Source organism: Cloeon dipterum, chromosome 4, assembly GCF_949628265.1.
Source record: "Cloeon dipterum chromosome 4, ieCloDipt1.1, whole genome shotgun sequence".
Taxonomy (NCBI): Eukaryota; Metazoa; Arthropoda; class Insecta; order Ephemeroptera; family Baetidae; genus Cloeon; species Cloeon dipterum.
Window position 1 is genome coordinate 4,180,412 of NC_088789.1, and position 22,480 is coordinate 4,202,891.

The following is a 22,480-nucleotide window of genomic DNA, read 5'->3' on the forward strand; positions in this document are numbered from 1 at the left end:
AGTAGCTAGCCAATATACTTTAGAAAACAATGCGTAAATCTGCGAAGCACTGCCCCTTTCATTCCCGTCCTGGGGCTACGCGATTAACTAATCCGTATATAATTCAATAAGTATATTACACACCGCAACGCGATTACGATGCGCGAAAACGGTTGCCAGGTGAGGTCCAGCGCTTGGTCCAGTCGAGCCTGAGGAGTGGATTCTGGGGTCGAGTGCTTGGCAGGTGACGCAAGATCGGCGAGCAAGCGGCCCTGCGAAGGTCGCCCGGCGCCCTGAGCGATCGCCGAAGCATGTATGTGTTTGCTCTTGGTGGGTAGGGAGCAGGTCACGTGGTGCAGGTGCCTGCAGAGGCGACAAAGGCGCAGACCTTTCGTTCCTCCAGTGCTGTCTAGGTGTCTGTGAGAGGTGCGCGCGTTTAGTGAAAGTCTCCGTCCAGCCCACAGAAATTGACGACGACAACTACAACACACAGTGTGGGTGTGCGTCGGACCGACCGAGTTTTTTTGCACCAGGTAATTTTCACACTTTTCGTTCTGTCTCAACTCACGTCTGAAACCTTAGGACGCTTTTCGACTAATTCCAGACGTGAACGGCGTCAGGTGTTGCCATCTCATTTTTTTGCACTGCTCTGAATTGGTAATTTGACGCGTTTGAAAATACGCAGAGCCAGAAAAGTTTGGCTGATGCCAGCGAAAGAGCAAGTCATTAAATTGAAAGTTAGAGGTGCTAATGAGACTTTCAAGGATTGCCAATCAAGACTCTCTCATGTTATCGGTCTCACAGAGCCGTGCATAATTTCAGTCATCGCATAAATTATCTCTTGCTGCTAGTGTCAGAAAGGTCTCAAGGGTGTTTGGTTTTTAACCTTTAATTTTTTTTAATCAAATGATTTTTCAGTGCCTGCCAAACACACTGGTTGCCACATTTTGGACATGACTTACGTTCCCATTTAAAAAGAACTAATTTCCTTAGAAAATGAAAGTTGCTTTGTAAGACTATATGTGGCCGACCGCCAATGCTGATATGAAAGTGACACTATGTTGCTGATAGATAAAAGTTTTTGCTCAACAAGCAATTTTTCCTGCTGACACAGTAAATGCCAAAGTAAACATAGACCGCCTTGTGTGTTGTTGCGCTTTTTTTCTTTCATTGCGGTGACAGGGATTATAGAACAATGGGGACCAAGGCGTGTTCTTGATTGAGCTGCATCATTTTTATGATTCCCTAGTTATCTGTAAATGACACTGATGTTGATGTTAGTCTTATCGGTTGAAAATGAAACTAGAAATATAAAAAATAATAGTCAAGGTTGCCAGGAATTATTTGCTGTTGGAGATACAGATAATTCGGAAAATCTCTATGTCTAAATTTTGACAGATAAAAAATATTCGAACTTGTATCAACTTGAAAGTGGTCCGTTATATAAAATCGCGTCATATTTTTTGCTGTGGATTATGTAACTACAAAATACTCATATCAGATATAAAGAATACAGTTAAATATTGCTACACTATAACCGTTAATTTGACTTCCCTCGGATTTAAAAATTAATATTTTTAAACATGGGGACAAGTTGCCTCCACAACAAACACTTAATTTCTCTTGTAGCTATTATATCGGTAAAATTGGTATTATTCATCTGTGGTGGCATTATCTGTGGAAGAGCTCAATAGATCCTGTAGCAAAAAGAGATTGTTCCCCAGTACACTACTCTGTATTTTTTTTAATGAAATTAAGTGCTACATTATTTACATAATTGCAAAACAGTAAAGGTCAATATTAATTTTTCCGTTTTCCTTTATTTAGCTTAGATTAGATTATATATTTCCATTTACATATCAGTATACAATAATTTACAGTTAGTTAGTTAAATTTACAAATTCAACACACAAAGTAAATGAAAAGAAAACAAACATAGTGTACATATACATTTCAAATGTTTGAGAGGTGAGATATAAAGTGTAAATGTTTCACTACATTATTGTCCTGAAATCGATAAATCTTGCTTCTGTTTGTAAACTGTTATGCATTGATTGCTTGTTACAAATACACTCTCAATTGTGGGGCTTGCTGTCAAATTAAAATATAAGTGTAGGAGACTGCTGTCATGAACTTAAATATAATTTGACACCTCTATTTGGTTGGGCAGAGCCAACATAAAGATTGCTTACATGAAAATCCCATTACTATTTATGATCTATTGATACTCAAGCTGTTCAAATCATAAATATGAGAAGCATCTTATATTTATTTTTTTAAGTTTTTGTTGCGACTATTTTATAGCATAAAAAATTAGTCTCATTTGCATGGCCTGGCTATTTAAAGAGGATTGATACTGAAAATCCTGGAAAATCCTTGTGTCCATTTAAGCAAAAATTGACACTGTCAATTTTTAAGAAAAGTGGCTGCAAGTTAGCACGCTCTTCAAAAGGTGAGGAATGTCTCCTTATTTGAAATCCTATTTTATTTCACAACAAAGAGTTTCTCTAAAAGGTTTTATACGCTGTTGGACAGATCTTGACGAGAGGAATCGAAATCTGCCAAGAAAATATGACCAAGCAGTAAATTTTGGAGAAAATTTGAAAATTTTGAATTTTAGCTGTAGCAGGGTCATTTTTTGACTGTTGCAAATGGCAGGACAAATTGTTTATCGATCAACTGCTTATTGCATCCAACAATTACATATAATAGATTTCAACTGTCGCATTCACTTTAAAACGTTCACATTGTTAATTCACTTAAGAATTGCTTGCAACTATGTATAAAAAATTCCGTACCATGAAAGAATTCGTCCTGGTCGCGGACTAATTGCGCAACTTTTAACAACCAAACGCAAATTTCCTTGTTACAAGTGGTTACAAGAAAAAGGCAGCAATCAATTCGGCACTGAATATTTGTATTTTTTATATAAAAAAGATTACATATTTCTCTCTCATTTGGTAAAAAAATCTTACAAAAGTTTTTTTAATGTAGAAAAATTCATTTAGGAGTTTTTATTAACTAGTTCTTCTTAATTTCGAAGGTTAAATAGATTCATGTTAAATTTGTCAATAACAATTTAACCACACGTAAGGTTTTTTGTGAGCTAATTATTAATTAAATTGAGTGTGCAAATAAATGAAAACAAGTTTTTTAAGAAATCATGGGAACAGTATGTCATTATATCAGTTTACTCTCATTGATGACGAAAAAAGCAAGTGTATTGATTGCTAAAGGCATAGTCGTAATTCCCGCTGTTTCGTGCCGGCAGGAGGAGAACTGAACGCGTGTGTGTGCGATTCGAGAAGAAAGGCAGGCAGGCAGCGTGGAAGATGAGCAGCTCGGCGGCAGTTCCCACCATCCGGACGGAGGCGAACACGGCCCGAGGCTTCGTCGTCAGCATCGCCGTCAACTGCAACGAGCCGCAGCTCCCGCCGAAGCCGGAGAGAGGGGCATCCTCGGTGGTGCACGTCGGCGATGTGGGTCGCTCTTCCGTGGTCAGCAGTCTGCAGGCAGCCATGGTCCGGCCCGGAGAGTACTTCTTCTTCGAGCAGCCGCTGAGCTCGCCGACCGACAGCGGCACCGGCAGCGACTTCGACGGCTCGACGCCACTGGCCAAGCGGCGCCAGGTTCACGTCGCCGACGAGGAGGATGACTCCATCAGCTGCGACTCGCTCAACTCGAGCGAGTTGTCCGAACTTTCGGACACGCTCGACTCCATCAAGGTGCTCAAGATTGCATCGCCGGCGCCGCCGCCGGTCGTCGTGGCGCCGTACGGCACCACCCTCAGCCGTCCCAAGCCCAGGGTGATCGAGGAGGAGGGCTTCGACTTCCACATCAACGAGCACGATGAACGCAGCCAGGCCAAATTCGAGGAGGAGACCTTCGCCGGTGTCAAGGACGTGCTGAGCGAGCGCGGCGCCATCCGCAGTGCTAAGGGCACCGTCCGCGGAGTCAAGAACAGGGTGCGAGCTGGCATTGCCACCTTCCTGCAGCTTGAGGACAATAAGGTCAGTACCTTTTTATTTTCCTATCTTCGTACCCTGTGTTGAACACGATCGATTGATTGATTTGCATACAATTCTACAAAATGCGCCACGTTTTTTGGAGGGACAAGTGAGAAAATCGAATTCCTGTGCACCTTTCCAATTTTTTTCTGTATTAGTTTATTGTATGAAATTAAAAAGAAAGTCCAAATGATTCTAACCAATATTAAGATAACACAGTAGTTTAATTAAAAGCTTCACAAACATTATTAATAGTTGAATTGCGATTTTCTAATCACGTACTTTGGAAAAATTCTAAATTTTTGTCGAGAAGGTTTAATGCTGGAGGAAAAAATAATTCGCTAGCCCTCTCATATAAGATAAACAGCTAATTTTCTGAAGAAAAATCGGACTCGTACTCGTTGTGTTTTCAAAAAGTCAGATTTTTATTGCGCTTAGACCAAGTTTCGGCCAATCCTGTAGCCCTAATCATTTTCACCTGCACTTTGTACTTTTCTTCCAATATTTCTTCAGAACGGATAGCATTTTTCCAATTGCCACACAATTGATGGCTCGCTTGACTGATCGCAGTTTTGTCTTTTTCTTATTTACTTATTGGATGTGATGAGGAAATCAAGTGACTGCTTTGAAGCAATTGAAAAATTATTGCTTTTGATTACACAGATTAAACAAAAGGCAATGTTATGGGAAAAACATATAAAAACACAGCCGAAAATTTCCAGACTGAATTGAGCTGTGCAAAAATTACAATTTTAGAAATTTCATGAAACTGCTGAATGACATGCCATCCGCGCTTAGGGACTGCTCTGTGGCACAATTTCCCCCGATGTGCAAGGCATACGTGTGTACAAGTTCTTAAAAAAGTTATATTTTGTGTTATATGGGCTCATTTCGGCTATACTCTCCGAGTAACGTCTTAATGTGGTATGTCAGGAGTCTCACTTTTTTACCCATCGTCAAGTCATTTATGTGATATTTAAATACATTTTAATAAGTGAGAATTACAATCAAATAATATTTAAGGGCACTTAAGAATGCACCCTCCATGAAATAGGGCTGCAGTTAACATCCGTAACAAATATATGCATAAATAGAGTGACGTCTATTTCTACAAGATAACAAATCGAAATTTCTCTTCCATTCTGATATTAATAAATCAATTCGCTATTTAAAATCATGTAGCTGATAAATTTCTTGCAAATATTACTGTCTGATTTGGGGAGATTAGCTTTTAATAGATTTATTTTCTGCTTTTTGCACAGCAATATTTTAACTTTCCACATAAACAATATTTTCTGCTTATATACGATTTGATCTGCGATTCTGATAATTTTTTTTGACATCAATGTTATTTATTATGTTTGTTTATACCTCCATATAAAGGGCAATAAATCAGTATGAACATATATAGGAAGCGCATTCTTAAGGCTCAATATTTTCTAAATTCTTCCCAGCAGGTTGTTAAACCTGATGTTTGTTGACAACCGTGAAATTATAGAGCTTAGATTAGAAAGTGCAGTGTGGAGTATCTGCAGCGACGACTAAAACAAATATTTGGAGCAAAAACGTAGCCAGCATGAATGAACGCAAAGTGCGAACCGAATGTAGGAGTTTCACTCATGATTATTCCACTCACACCTGCGCGCAAAGGTCGCTGCCATAATTTTCCCTTTTTTATTCGAGCCCGGCTAAAATAAATCAATATAATGGCTGGCGGAAATTCGCGTAGATTGCTTTTAGCGCAGACTAGACAAGCAAGTCGTTTCGGTTGTGAGTAATGACTTCTCGCTGAGCCGTATTTACTTTGCGGAATTCAAATGTTACGAGCTCGCGACTACGCTTTTTTGCTAGCGAGTTTCTCTCCTAGGAAATAAATGACGGCGACAGAGTCAATTGCGGTGCGTGGTGTGGATTTCTGCCGTCGAGACAATAAAGCACGGAAGGATGTTCTTTATTGCCTCCGTCGCTGATAAACACATCTCTCTCTCTCTCTCTAGCTCTTAGAAGCAAGCAGCCGATTCTCAGCTCACAGACTGAGATTGAACGCTCCCACTGAATTGAGCACCAAAAAGTTAATCTCTCCACGAGCACAAGTGATAAATGAAGAGTACGCGCGCACGCATTTCAGCAGAAACTGGAGCGAGAAAAAAGCCTAGCGATCAATTTCGCATGCAGCTCCATTTTTTTCCGCGTCAATATGGAACTAATTGCGACTGGAGTGTCGTACCGCACAGGCATTGCTTTCCACTATCACATATATAGTTATGAACTTAATGGCGCGTGACACTGCACTGCACTGCTCCGTGTAATGTGTTTGTATTGAACAGGAAAATTAGCTCTTGCTGCACCGCCACGGAGCCTTGAAAAGTGCAATTCCCTCATCAAATAAAGCGATTTTCAAAATTCAGCCGTGATAAAACGTGCACTCTATTCTCCACGCTATCACTAATCGAGATAAAGTGATGAACTCTGAGAAAAATGCAAGAATTTGTCCCACAGCCGAATTCAATGATAATTACTGCGGTCGCAGAGAAGCTAATCTCGAGAGTCATTTACACCGACCAATTTTTCCCGGGCCTGTGAATATCATGATTTTTCGAAGCGTTTAATTTGATTTCTCATTCCAACGGCGGTGATTAGAATGGCTCTCTGCGGTCTAAGTAGCGGTTCCTGACGTCACACGTTCACTCGACGCCGCTACTTTTTACTACTCGCATTCTGCTGTGCCCCGCGCGTTTCAATGCCGGTTTGCCTGCGCGCACAGCACAACAAGCGGCCGTAATTATATTGCTCATTCGAAAATTAATTTCGATTTTCGACGCGTTTCGGCTTCACCGAAACTCCGTTACGTCCATAATCGGAGGATTTCGCTCAGAAATATTTTTGTGGTGATCGCCACGGAATATCATCGTCGCCTTGGCGCAGATTCTTTTTTCGGAACCGTTATCAGTGTGCGTTTGTGTGTGGATTTTTCACGCAGACGCTTCGGGGGTCCGCGCAAGCGGTGCTAATTGTGAAATCCTATATATCGAGATGGAATCTGCATTTTATGGCCGCTCACGAGTGTTTGCCATCATTAATACCGTTTACTTTGTTATGATTGACATAAATTCTCGGCTTGTTATTGAAATAATCAGGTTGTTAACAAGCACAGTGCAAAAATAGATACATGTGGAGTGAATAGAAATGATCTATTATTTATTCTTCATCTCTATAATGGCAGAAGCTGGTAGAAATCATCAAAAAAATAATTATTTCAAATTTAAATAGGACATCAATCATGCTTATTTTTAAATCACCAAATAAAACCCCTCATAATGCATTTATCTATAGCATCATCATCTAGCTCCTGAAAAAATTGTTCAGAAGTATTCAGTCAAAATTTGTTTGTTCATGTCAAAAGCTTCTTGCAGAAAAAAGATATGCACCATACTAAGTTCTTCCTCCCGCAAAACTTTTAACGACAAAGTTTCTTACTTGGTACTTGCTGAATTCCTCGGAAATTCTTAAGATACACAAACCGTTGGCTTGGGCGCAATTTGTAAGCGCCGAGCTGCTCTGCTTCAAATCTCGATTAAAATTCACTGACCTGGCGAAATGTCTGGAAATCTGATAGGAATATCAAACTGGCAAAGTGAACGTAAAAGCGAGGGCAAAAGTAGATTTATATTGAATGCTCATGATTGTATAATTTATACAGCGAGAGCTCACTTGAGTGCACATATTTTGCAAACGGCGTCGTGCCCGTTGCGACCTTTCTAAATCTTGTGTTGCAAAGGGAACTTATATGTGCACTATTTGCTCTGCGCTGGGAAATTGGTTTCTGATGTAATTGCTTCAACGAGAAATGTTGACCTTGCATGAAGTCAAATTCGCCGAGAGCAAAGTTCAAAGAGCCCGAAATTAGCAAGGCAATTAAGTGTGCGAAATGACGGCTGCTGAAAAGTGAGCGTGGGAGTGCAGCCGCATTCCCACCGCCGGCTCGGCCAGAAAGTTGCCGCAAAAGGTGCAGGCGAGTTCGAGTTTCAATTTTATCAACGCACACACAGATGCTAATCCACTCTTTGTGACAACCGCAAAACAAAGGGCTGCTTTGAGATCGTTTATCTCTGCACCAGAGTTTTTTTAATTAATCTAAAAAGCAGCAACAACAAAGAGCAGCCGGCTTTTTTTAGTTTTCTTTTGTGCGCCGTCCCGACAATCCGCTTAACCAATTGTGTACGCAACACTTTTCCCAACTCAGGGAAAAAACGAAGGTAAATTATTTAAGCGGAGCAGGCAAATGTGAGTTTTGCTGCATGACTAATCCGGATTTACTTTCAAGTTCAAGGATGAAATTCATTTAAATCTTCCGCGTCCGCAGAGAAATCGAATTCCATAGAGCTCTTCCCAAATAACAGTAACGCGCGCAGGCCGTATTTTCTCCAAAGCATTTGCATCTTGTAAAAGTAATGACCGCATTTACTACTTAACAAGCTAATCGAATTATTAGCATCTCTCGTGGCTGTGCAGCATACTAAGAGCTGACTGGCGGAACAAGGTCGTGACACACAATAATCCTCAATAATAGGATATTGTAATATTCTTAAAACGCATGCCACTGCTCTTCTTGCTCAGGTGGCTTTCATTAAATATTCAGTGAAAAGTGTGTCTTTTATAGATAATTTTCAAAACAATGGATTGGTGCTCTCAAAATCAATTAAGCCAATGAAACGTTCGCCATCATTTGCCACTAAGCCACCACAAACGCCCTTTTAAAGAGGATTGATACTTCTAAATTCGGGAAAATCCTAAACACCTAAAATTTGCACAAGTAGCTGTAAATTTTTTATTAAATCAGTGTTCTTTTCGATTGACAAGCACTGATTGTGATCACCTAATGTAAATTTCATTCAATTTCGTTGCAAAGAGGGTCCCCGTCATGAGCCAAAGATTTCGACGGGATCAGGAATTGAAATCATTTACGAAAATCTGGTCAAGCACAGAGAATTAAATTATTGATCAAATTAGAAATATTTTATTTATGTAGCTTTTGCTAATCTTTTGAACATTGCAAATGTAAGAGTTTTGTAACTCAAAATTAACAACTTAAGACCACAAAGCAATGGGATAAATGTTGGAGCAGTTTGGAGATAAATTACTGGCTACCCAATGTCAGAGATGGCAAAAGGAGGTTAATTTAGTGAGTCGAAATGCTCGATGGGCTCGCCACTTGCTGGTTTTCGCACTTTTCCAGCGGCTTTAAGGTCATATGTCTGTCGTTTCAATCAAAGACCTCGGTGTGGGGAGACAAAAAGATGGCCACGTTTGGACTCAAGCCCTCTGCGGCTATTATTGGAACCCAATGAGCTCAAAGCCCACGGGATGTGCTGAGCTGAGGTTAAAAAAATACAAAATGTTTATTGTCCTGCGTAACATTCTACTTTAAAAGCCAGAGGTCACATAATCTCCAAAAGTGAGTGAGTGACGCACAGTTTAGGCATAATGGCCTTTTTTGATAAATGCCGCACACAAAGCCAGTGAAACAATGACGTGAACCAGAAAAAAATCACAACAGCAGAGAGAATTGATGAGCCAATTAATCTCTATCTTTCGCGCACCCAGGGCGCATGAACTGTGCCGTGCGAATATGATCACAGCAATTCCGGACGGGCCGCGCACCATTAATTAGGTCAATAATTGCCGCCACCGCGTGCCGGCCGCGTTACCACTCTATTGTTCCACCGGTGTGTTGTCTCTGTGCACCGGCACAACGTATTTTGTTCTAATGGCAGAGAGAATCGATTCCGTTCTATGCGCCAACATCAAACGTTTGCTGAGTTTATTGAAAAAATCAAAGGCAATATGTAACAGTGCATTTCGAGTTTGTTAAATTGAAGGAGCAATATAAAAGATACACAAGCATTAGGGAAAAAGGCATATATTTTTTTCTTGACAACAAATGAAACTTTGATTGGCGGGTCTCTCTGAAGCAAGAAATTAGAAAGAGCTTCCACGCCAATGCAGCCATTAATTCGACCTATTTCTCTGTCACCGGCGTGTACAGTCAAACAAAATCTTTTTTTTGCTGTGACCGACCTTCACTATCGTTATCAGCCATCTATTGGTGAACTTCTCCCTAGTCAATTAACACTTACGTAATCAGGAGGAAAAGAAAATAATGATTTTCTAACTAGCAATGAGAGGTATAGGCCATCTTGCTCGCTGGCTGGCTGGCTGCTCTGCATGGCGTTGCTTCGCCGAAAATTATAACTGCCGCTCCAATTACTGTTATGCACGTATCTCTTGTGCTTCACGATGAAGGTTTCGCCGTAATTGTCACTTTGTGCGACGAGCAGCGAATTAACAGCGTATTAAATAACGCGCGCGAATTATTTATGACATTAATTTTACGCCTTTCGCAGCAGCGGTGCGACAAAAACTCTTAATTATCTCGATTCCCCGGTTGCTGGTCCTCACTACCGAAACTTGCCTGCACTCACGCTAATCACACAAACAAACTGCGCCGAGCCAATTACGCAGCGATCGCTTTTTGGAAATTACGACACACCGCGTCTCGTAAACATAACCACGCATTTTCATTTTGCCCAAAGCAATAATTCGTGGAAATTTCATTACTCGCGGAATTCTGCCGACGGAGACGCACAAAAGTTGCTCACAACTCCCTGTATAATATATGTGAAAGGTAGGATGAGACATTTTCATTCCTTTCAGCGGGCAAGGAAGCCATTTAGGACGCTTCAAAGGTTTCCTACGTAATGACATATTACTCTACAGATTAAAACGTGGGTGCATCTGATGTCACGCACAAATTTCCCGAAGCTCTTCCATATAATATCGCGCGCCTGCGAACGTTGGCGCGCGCGTTCCTGCTTTTGCCGACTCGGCCGGGCAGCGATCTTTTCCTATAAATAGAACCCAATCAACGTCCAAATCCAGTTTGCGAGTGGAAGCGCTCGATGCTGTTTTCAATTATCAGCGAGCAACCCTTATCGGCACCTGTTGATACAAACATCTCGTCCCCTCCCAAAAGTTTGCAGGCTCGTCTCTTCAAAGAGAGCTCCCGAGATGCTGCGTCTGCCGCAAAGGCCGCAAATAAATGTCTTAAACGCGCTGCGGTTCTGCGTGCGCGTTCGATCTTGTATGTGCGTGGAATGGAATCGAAATTACCGCCAATTAGCCCACATCCAAGAGCGATAACCTACTGCAACTCGTTTAACTCATGGCTTCCAGGACCCCAGGGCGAAATTTTGGGCTTCTTGCGGAAATACGGTGCCTATATTTAATGCGTTCATGGTTGCTGGCCTTAAAATAAGCAAATGCGTTTGCGTGCTGTCATTGTATTTGACATTGATAAAAGTATTATTTTTAAATGTACGGAACAACGTGTTAATTAATATACGTTATAACTATTTTAGCTAAGAATTGTAGCATTTTATTTATAATTATTTAGATTTATTCTGTGGTATTTAAAAAATAAAGTATTTTAATTTAAAATTACATTTTATATTTTTGATAATTTATTTTGTTTATTGTATTACATATTAAAAAGTCAACTTTGTTGCAAAAATTTTTAATTAAGAATTTATAAATTCACTGTGCACTCATAAATCGTAAATTGAATTAAGTTTATTTGATAATGTTTTTCTGTCCTTTATCGTAACTTCAAATATAATAGTGATTATAAGTAAATACTATAGCCAAACTATAGCCAACCACGGGAAGACGCGTACCTTATAGCTAAACTGATACAGAGCTTTCCAACATCTGCAATTTGCTTAATACTCAGGTGAAGTGGAGCTAAACAATCGTCTTTGTACCGAGACTATGGAGCATTTGGAGCAAAATTAATAATTCCAGATGGTCTCCTTACAACAAATTGCACTCACTTACTTAAACGCGATAAATGTTCCCACTAGCAATCAGCTTTTTGTCTGCTGGATTCGTTAAGCGCGGCAGCAGAGATTTCCCATTTATAAGCTGGCTTAAATTGCGCCGTATGAAAGACAATCAAGTGGGCTGTCCCGAGGAAAGTGCCATCCCGATGTGCTCAATTCCAGTTAGACAGCAGCCGCCGCGCGCATTTATTACAATATGCATCTGGTAAGACGCATCACGCAAAGGAAAGTAGGTAACTTGCATGTAATATCGTATTGAGGCCTCGCAACGAAAAAATCGGAAGTCGGCGGCTAACTCTCAAATGCGATGCTCACGCCCCATTGAGATCGCTTTGAAATGAGCCAAGCGGAGAAAACCACTTATTTTTGGTTTCCCGCAAGTGGAACAAATTTAAACTCTATGTTTCCAAAAATGCTAGCAATTATCGGAAATAATACCCTTTAAAATTGCTTCGTCAGTATTCAGTTTAGCAATGATTTGTATTCTATAAATGTCGAATTAGAACTCAAATTAGATCTGAACTGAATACTTTGAAAAATAAATTTATTTAAATGCCATTTTACACTTCCATGATTTCCTCTGTGCCTCTTAGACGTTTTGCCTATTCTATTAATCGATACTGTCAAAAGAGCCAGTCAATAGCTTTTAGTCTACTTTAAACACTTTTCATTCTGGATAATAAACAGAGCCAAGTGGAGACGCAGCTTTTAGTTTCTTCTTTCAATAGCGTTTGGAATCGTGACTGGTGGATCTGATGCCGGTTGGATGTGTACTATTTGGCGCTCTCTCGCTGCTACTGAATGGCAAGGATAATAAAACGCCATGGCCCGTGAAGTGCGCAGCTGAACGATCCAAATTAATGCAGTTGAAATGTGTCTTCTGCCGACTGAGATACACTGCCGGCCGGCCATCCAGCCGCAGCCATGCTCTGAATCCGTTTCCCCGTCCACGCCGCGATTCCGTGTCCACACCGGATTTTTGTGAAATTCGCGCAAAAGTGAAACACGCGAACATTTCCTGATAGCACGATACCATCTGATGGAATGCAAATCGCGTGTGTTTAATTGATTCAAACGAAAGGGAGAAATTCTGGATTTGAACAAAAAGGCAAAGTTGATAGTGATCGTATAGACACAACTTGCTAATTATTCACTCTTTGAAAGGACGTGGATGAGTTTGAATTTGATTTTTATTATGCTTTTTTACACTCATATCTTTACGGAGCAATGGAATTTATCAATTGAACAGAAATCACAATGCAAACCATAGAAAACTCCTTGTAATCAACATCAATCGATGATTGAAAGGAATTATAGTTGGAACACAAACTTTCCCTAATAGCACTTTTTAGAGAAAATTGGCTGTGCAAATGGCAAGTGATGGTTCCCCTGATAATAAATAAGAATTAATTATTTTATATCATTAGTTTACCTGTCAAACGGAGCATGGAGTAAACCGTTTGATAACTCTTGTCGAAAGAAATCGAGTTAATTATAAAAAAAAACGGAATTTTTACAACTACTATTGAATTTTGTATAGAGTCTTATTGCTGTAAAATTCACTTCAAAGTTCAAACAACCGACTAATGTATCCAAATAATGCAAAAATTTGTAACTGTCATTCCATGTTTGTCTATCCGCTTTATATAAACTGGAGCAAACTGAAACCTCATTCAATCGAACGCCCGATTGCCAAAAATACTCGATCAAATCTGAAACGTAAACTATAATGACACCATTTTTCTTTATCAATCTTTTATCAATACATATTTAACTTTAAACCTAAATTAATTAACTTGTATTGTTTATGATAATATTCAACATGATTTACACAGAATTGATCATTTAAATAGTAATGCGTTAATCTTTCTTTATTGTTTTTAATTTGTTTCAATAGCAGTGAGGGAGATAAAAATTGTAGTGAGAGATATTAAAAATCTATTTTTTAATCGCCATGTTAAGTCATCAACAAAACTCTTTATAAACCTTTTTTGAACTGTTTTTCGAGGAGGTTAGCTATAAAATATCTCGAGAAAACGCATCTAGCAACAAGCGCTACTTGGCTACCAGCACGAGTTAAGCTTATTCTCGGTTTAAGTTTAAAGTCGTAAAATCCGGGCGGATGCTGCTTTGCAAGGAGCAGTTTTAAGACCGAGCCCGGGATGTGGTAATTAACAGATCACAAAGTGGCGAAAATCGCGTCAGATTCAGGTCAACTCGTTCACCTGTTGCTGCTCGGCGTTGCAAAGTCAGCGCTGGATCTACATAGTTGCTCAACACCTGACGGTCGAATAAAAATACCTATACACACACACACTCCAGATTCGAGAGATTTGAGTGGCTTGTATAACAAAAACACGCACGCAGAGATGCTGTAATGGCTCGATCCGAAATAATGGCCGCTCCGACGGTGAAAAAAGCAAACGACCTTTGCATTATTTACAATTCGCCGTCAGCGATTTGGCATTTATTCGCCCGGGTCGATTGTGCAAAGGCTATAATATTTTTTGTGTGGGCTTTGTCGCACGTTCCATACGCGGTAAGTGCTTTCTTGGCGAGAATTGCTAATGGCTGCGTGAATACATATTATCAACTTTTCTCATTCCGAATTCAACTTACTCGAGTGAATATTCACCCATTTCTACCTCGAACGGGAAACCCACGTTTCTTGCAGCACACACGATCAGTTTTTGTGAAACTCATTACGGCAATGTAAAACATGACTTAACAAATTCACGCAGCAAGGGAACAAAAACGATTTCGTGTCTTGCAAACTGTGAAACATGATGTATTTCATAACTGCCAAGCGGCGCATCTATTAGAGAGGAGCCGCTTTTGTTTCGCGCGTGATTAGCGCTTAATTTCCCTCTAACTCGCGGCTTCCTACAAAAGAACGGCGAGTCAATAAACTTTTTTTTCGCGGCAGTTCTCACACACTTCAACTAGAAGTGCGTTATGGCTGGAGGAATGCCGCGCTATCAAATCGGCCAAAGAAATGCACGACCTTCCCACGGACTGTCTAAAAATCAGAGAACTATAGCACGATGGGCCAATCTGAAACCAAAATGTACATATTTTTTTAAATTCATATACCTAAGGCTGAACAGAAATGTTGCAATTGTTTTTTTAATTATTGTAAGGTACATTTATTTAAAGAGGAAGAAGACTTGAAAATTAGCCGTGCAGAGGAAGTAACGAAGGACGAAATAATAATATGACTGATGGTAAGCTGCTGAGTCAACTGCGCAGCTCATTTGGAAATAACGGGAGATCTTTCCAGAATTTTCAAAAATACATTGAGCTGACTATTCTATTTTGTCAAATTTTATGTATCAGTTAAGCCCTGTATTGAGATTTAAGCTGATGCCACGCCTCGTCTGCTGGACTGGCTGAGCGAATAATGTTCAAGCTCGTTTACGCGTCGATGGGGCAAAAATATTTTCCTCATTCTTTTTCCTCATCCTAAACTTCCTTTAACTTTTTAAGAAAGTGCCAGATGGGACAGTTAATTTAAAATCATCCTTTGAGGTAGTTAAATTGAATATCCTAAAGGATTATTTGTGGCCACCACGCAGAGGTAAATAATTTTTACGGTATTTCATGAATAATACATTTGAATAAATGTCTCATTTCTGAGTGTCCCATTTTTGCAATCTTCCAGAAAGAACTTTGTTGACAAGTTTAATTATTGAAGATTAGTTTCCAGTTTGAATTTTCTGTCCCATTTAACTTTGCTTTGCGGATGATGTCGCGCTTCAGGAACAAACTTCTTTGGCCTATCAATTTTCTGTTTGAGTGACTCGCGAAGAGAGTCGCGCCGTGAGCAAAGAGTCAAAAAGTGGAGCGCAAGCTTGTCGATTATGTTTGGTGACACAAGCATGGCAGCAGCCGAGTACGCATGCAGTGGAAAAGAGCAATTTAGCGGTATTAATTTGCATGCGTATCGAGCCAATCAGAGCGCGAAAACACAAAGATCCTAGATGTGTTTCAACAAAGTGCATGCGATAGTGGCCCACCATGGGCCGCGCCGCTTGCGTCATCGCGTTTGCGTCTGACGCGGCGCCGACAATCGATTTATCCACAGCCGAGCGCCCTCGTTCAAAGAGTGCAGCTATTAAATTCAATTTGCATCGGGTTGCACGCTTTTTGTGTGGTTGGCGCGCGGCGACGAGAAAGTTTAATTGCGGCCCATTATGCCAGTGACTCCCACGCAGCACCCTCGTCCACCGTGTGAAAGTGCACAACCGCCGGCGACACGTATCATTTATTCGAGCCGTGTGTGCGATTGACGTCTCCTATTCAGGGTGAAATGGTGTCGTCCCTTTTCAAGGTCCGCATGCCAAAGTGTTTCCTACACTAAGCTCCCCATTAAAACGTTGATTATTAAAAATAACATTAAATCGTTAAGTGATTTTGCATTTTTGCAAACTCGTGTAATCTGGAACCTTAACGCTGCCTAAAAAGAGAAGCCCTGAAAATTAATTAAGGTATTCACTTGTTCTCAGATGATTTAATTGATCTTAAAAAGATTTACGCATGGAATAATTACCAAAATTTAATGCGCAATTCAACATTTCCGGCTGGAGACATGTTGAGATCGCTTTTAATTATTTGAGAACATAGTGCGCTTTGATTAGATTTCAATGGATTTTTTAATAAATTATTTTTTCTCGCGCAGTAGAGCCATGGATCACCTTTTTTACTAATTAAAAAAACACTTGCCTCTTAAACAGGATGTCAACAAGGTTTACTCCATCAAAATTATTTGCAATTGAAAGGACTGTCGAAAACACGAGTCAGAAACTCTAGAACATGACTTGATTGTATGACTCAAACAAGAATGATAAGTAAATTCGAAGGTCGAATTAATTTCTATTTTGAAATAGCAAAAAAGATAATTTAACTGTTTTTAATATCATTTAAATATAGAGGAACGGATTCATATTTAATTTAATCGTTTCTAGTTAGTTTGCGAAAAAATGTTATTACAAATTTCATGCATGGTTTCTATTGCATGCGAATCATGTTAGAGAAATATTCATTACAACCATATTTTTGTTTGTATTGCAATCAAAATTTGCTGATGTCTCCAATCAGATCGTAAGTGCAAATTTCAGAGCCATCTTCGGTACTTCCTTCAACGTTTTGTTGTTCGCTAAGTATGATGAAAAATGCGATAGAAATCTACATTATGAGCTCGTTTTTGGGAGCGGGAAGAGTTCGTGCGATTGTTCGGCAGCCACAGCCACACACGCAGCTAACAGAGCAATTTGAATTTTATGACGCAGACCAATTGCACGCCTCAATTTGCGAAAAGTTTATTGTCACTCATTGCGCTGTTCGTAAAGCGAAATTGCTGAAACACGGAGCGCAGAATATATTGTTACCAGAAGATTACACACATAAATAAGAAATTAACAATGAGTTTTTACCGTAAGACTCCTTTCTTTGAGTCAAAAGCGGATGCGTTTTCCTCAATTAGTGCTGCACGCTTGTCAATCTGGTGTGACATTTCTCCTAGTTAACCGGAGAGAGAGAGAAGAAAATTGACAATAATTTCCACATAGACACGTACGCGTGCGCTGCGACAAAAAGTGAACGATACACTCGCATTACATAGGCATCATTCCGGCGACCAAACACGCTAATTAGCCGGGAAGTGTGTGTGCGTTGGAGCCGCGCGGATGAGATGGAGCGACAAGCAAAGACGACGCGATGTACCTCATTAATGCTGTCATCAGCAGTGGAACTTTACGAGCTGCTTTCCGCATTTTCTCTTCGCTGCATCCGTCCGTCTGTGTTTCACAGAAGCATATCTCTCGTCCTCGTGCTCCACTTTTAATGCGCCGTCATCGCACTCTTCCCAGGCCGGCTAAATCCAAACGCAGGCCGCCAGATGCCGTGCAATTTGGCAGACGACGAGCAGGAAAAAATCTCTTCACTGGAGTGTCTGCTAAAAAAACAAAAATATGCTCGAGTAAATCGGTGTGCAAAAAGGTTGGCTCCGAGCGACCCTTTCATTTCACGCTGATTGGAATTTGCTCTTTGTGGACGTTTTCCTGATTCTAACGATTCATTCAAAACCATTGAATTGATTTCATATAGTAAAAAGAATGGCTTTTCGTCAGCTTTTTAACTCTCGAATATTTCCTGTGAAAATCAACAACTCACTCATTTTCCTGAACTCAGTACACGATTGCGTCATGTTCTATAATCTGTATTTTTTCATGCAAATGGCAAAAAATATTTTTCCTGTGTTCACATTTTCGAATGGAGCAAAAAATGGTTTTTATTTTGTTAAAAAGAGTTTTATCCACCTTTTTAATCTCCACGAAATGTTACAGATATATTAAATTGCTGCCACCGATGATTTTCCATAGCATATTTGCACGAAACTACGACTACAAACTACGAACCTTAGAGAAATTTTTGTCATTTAAACTTCTTCAAAACTATTTAGCAGTCGTTGACACAACTCATTTGCATCAGGATATGGTTTGCAAAAATACTTTCACGAATGCGTAAACGAGATTCTAAAACTAAATTGGGCACGTTTTTCGCAAAGAAAGCGAGTTCATCCACCTATTTGGGCAGTATAATTTCATTAAAAGAGCATTAAACGCAACGCTAAAGCCCTCTGAATTTCGGTCCACGTAGTAGATGATTCGCAGCCATGTTTCCTTTTTAAGCAAAAAAAGTTGACTTTTCATTTCGTCGACTGCGATTTCAGATGCAGATCACGCAGCTTCTGCGAATCTGGTTGCCGTTTTAATTAAATTTTAGGGGCGCAGCACTGGTGAAAAATCTCCGCTGGCGGACCTGACTAGTTTGAAATTAAACGAAAGCATAATATAGCCAGAGATTCAACGACGTTGCTCGATTAATAATTCAACAGCCAACAGTTTTTGCGCACTTGCCTCACTCTAATTGCTGAATTAATTTTGGATGCTCGAGAAAGGGAATCCGTAGATAAATCCAATTGTATTGACTGTCAGCCCCGTAGGGAATAGTTAATTGTATCCAATGTTTGATTTTTTTTAAAAAAATACGAATTTAGGTCTGGTAGATTTTTGCCATGTATCTATTTAATGATATTAAAGAGGAGCACATTTAGGTTGATGAAATGGGCTTTAGAAAATCTTTTGTAGTTTCAAAATTGATTTTGCATAGGAACTTTGCCCACGATTCTTTATAGCTCAAACAAAAACACGTAATTATAGTTTAAAAACAAAAATCATTTAGAAATTTTTACTAAGTGCATAAATTTCTATAGCAAGCTGTTTTTTCAGTTGTTTGTGGACCGAATCAAATGTCATGAATTCTCTATTTACTTTCATCGTGGCACCCTTGAAAAACGAGTACACACGCACGTCACACAGCACGCAGCTTTTGCCGATTCCAGACGAGGAGCACGTATTACATCCAGTTGTTTACAATTGCTTGGCAGGCGGCAAGGCTGAAAATCGAGAAGCGAACTGCACCTTCACTCGGCCGAGTTGGGCGCAGCCCAAGAAAAGAACCATCGTAAAACTTGCGGTGCAACCGGGAAAAGTTGCTTTGTCCGGCCAGAAAAGTAAAAGCCGCGCGCGTGATCTAATGTTTTGATTCGGCCGAGACGGATTAGCGAGTGAGTGGGTGCCGCGTGTCCGAGAGTGGAAATAATCACAAATCTCGCTTCTTAAGAGGCGGCTGTCACTTTCCCTCGTCGCACACGCGTGGACGTGGTCCAAAATCGGGTAAAATGGAGCGCAAAGGCAAACAAAACCAATTTCTCTGGTGTCGTCGACCGGCAAACGTGACTCCCACAGTGCACAATCTCACTCACTCACGCACTTTACGATTGTTTGCCGCGCGAAACTTGCGCAAATTACATAAATATCGATCCGCGCCGAGAGGCTAGAGAGTGAGTTAGCCGTCTTAAAAGTTTTAATCTGGCGTCGGAGTCGCAGCAATTAGACTCTAACCTTGCGCCCGAGTAATTTGATGAGGCACTGCCGCTGCAAATTGACCTTCTCTTCTAGTAATTTTCAAGCCGTGATTGTTCCTTGTGGGTCTCCTTGGGTCCGTTGCAATAATTATTAATGCATCGTGCGGGTTTCAGTGTGATTTGCTTCCGATTGACCGAACCAGCCGCACACGAGCCATTAGTCGTGTGGTTGAAATTGAGTTGTTGCTACCGCTGAGCAAAGCTATGGTTTGTCAATGAGCACGCAATTCAATAGGTGCCCTTGTCGTTTTGTCAAAGTCACCCGAGCAATTATGCAATTAAAATTTGCGAGGGTTGCTACAAAAAAAAATGATTAGGAAGTCTGGTGAATTCGATAGAATAATGCTTCCCTATGATATGATATAATAAGGAAGTGGTCGATTTCGCCATAAAACGCTCTCTCGCTGACCCTCCATCTAGCAGAAAATATGCACGAGGTGTGATCCAATTTCCCCGCCCGGCAGTTAACTTGAACTGCAGGATATTTGGCGCCTATAAATCGGCCCGAGATCAGCAGCCATTAAACGTAATTAGGGCCGCGCGCAACGCAGAACTATAACGGATCAGCGGCGAACGGAGCTCTTTGTTTGGCAACAAATAATTAAGAAACGCAAATTGTGCAAGCTTTCTGCCACGCTGAAATCGGCAGATTAGCATTGGTTTACACACTTATTTCGGAGCTGCGTTTGCAATCTGCGGTGTCGGCGACTGCAAACAAGTGTGCTGCACGCTTCTCTTTGACAATATGTGTGCTAATTTACGCAGAAATTCGGTTTCAATTATAACCTGATGCAATGTGCTTTTATTGACGGCGTGTTTTGCACTGGAATTCGTGTTTAACAATATGCTAATTTCTGCTGCAAACAGGAAGTCACACCTTGCTCGAGCATCACGTGCTCAAGCGGCACATTTGTGTGAAATTTTCGGTTTGCTAATATTGGCTGTACTTGCGAGAACGTGCTGATTGAAAAGAAAACGGTCACGTCGGTTATCGTGCTGTGCTAAAAAGTAGAACTTATTTTTTAATATTTTGAGCTTGCGAAATAGCCCTGAAGGCACAGTTAATTGTAAAATTTGCATTTTTATATAATACACGAATGAGAGCGAAACACAATAAGAGAATTTTAAATTTTAAAAGATTGAATTAAGATTAAATGTCTTCATGCTGTCAAAACAAGCTGAAAGTTAAGCGCGGTAGAAAGAATTCATCGCGTAGAAGTTTTCGCACCTCGCGCCTTTTAATCTCGGAAGAAGATCAGGTGGCGACTTGCGAGCGTAGTTAAAAGACGCACATTATAACTTTGCCTTCGCTGCAGCTTTCCCCCTTTATTTATATCAAGAATACGCGGGGAAAAGGGCCAGTGTCCGTGTATATAAAAGAGTCTTGGCTCGAGACTGTTGCTGCTTCTTATTCTTGTTGCAAAATTACATGGTGCGTCTACCTGGCTGGCTGGCTGGCTGGCTGGCTGGACGTATAAAACGACCATAAAGTTAAAATTTACGAGCGCAGAAGAGGGAGCTGATATTTCAACAGCATCTCTCCACCGCGCTTTTATGCAAATGGCACCAAGATTTTAGCCCGAATCTTTGCCTAAATTGTGCAAATTTTATTCATCGCCGCCCGGCATTTTCTCGTTTTCTACACTGAAAAATAAACAAACTTCGCCTCTCGCCTAAGCAAAGCTTTTTGACCGCATTTATTTTCATTTGTCCACAGGGTTTTAAGGACAAGGAGCAGGGCAAGCTGGTGGTCTACACGACGACCATGGGCGTTGTGAGGTCTACCTACCTGCGGTGCGTCAAAGTCAAACAGATCCTGAGGACGTTGTTGGTCAAATTCGAGGAGCGAGACGTCTTCATGAGCATAAACACGCAACAGGAGATCAAGAACAGGATGAAGACCAACCAAGTTGTCGTTCCGCAAGTTTTCCTCGACGGACATCACCTCGGAGTAAGTTAATGTCAATTAATAATGGCATAAATGGGTCGTATTTTAACTAGAAAAAATCCAGCTTAAATTTTTTTTAGCATAATATGTGACAAGATGGAAGTGCTTAAATTAAATTTATTTGCAAGTCAAGATATGAGGAAGAAATTTGACACGAATTATTATTAGAAATTAGTAGAGGAGCATATAATAATGTAAATAATTCTTGGAAAACTCCAAAGTTTTGTGAATGCTCAGGACACTTGCTGATGGAGGAACAAATAGAAATTTCTCATCTCAATTGTTAGCATACGCAGTGAACACGAGAGTCGTCCAAAGTCTCTCCTCTTCACTAACCATTCGTTTCAAAATCAATATGTTCAAGCGGGGACAGAGAGAAATAAAAAATAATGAAAATTGAGACAAGTGCTTTACATACCGGGAAAGTGGATCCGTCAGTGAAAATACGAGAAGGGAAAATATTGGGCATGCGGCAAAGAGCAAAACAATTTTACGCCGCGTGTTTGCGTATCGAATGACAAATGCAGCGACGAGTTTGTTTGACTTGCACCGCGAGCAATATTAAAGCTGATTCAGTTCAGATATCTGTCAGAAAATCATTATCGCCAGAAGCTGCGTCAAACAGAGAGCTTTGAGTTTCTTTTTTGCATGCACCACACTC

The 22,480-nt window shown here is 40.4% G+C and overlaps 1 protein-coding gene across 1 annotated transcript in view; it reads left to right on the plus strand.

Moving 5' to 3' along the window:
• The first annotated feature begins 357 nt into the window (after nt 1-357).
• The window catches only part of LOC135942348 (glutaredoxin domain-containing cysteine-rich protein CG31559-like), a 29,426-nt gene continuing 7,303 nt past the window's right edge, over nt 358-22,480 (plus strand). Inside the window, exons 1-3 of the mRNA XM_065488418.1 lie at nt 358-512; nt 3,251-3,989; nt 21,589-21,822. Of these exons, the coding sequence (XP_065344490.1) occupies nt 3,312-3,989; nt 21,589-21,822 (912 nt within the window). The 5' untranslated portion in view covers nt 358-512; nt 3,251-3,311. The remainder of the gene's footprint in view (nt 513-3,250; nt 3,990-21,588; nt 21,823-22,480) is intronic.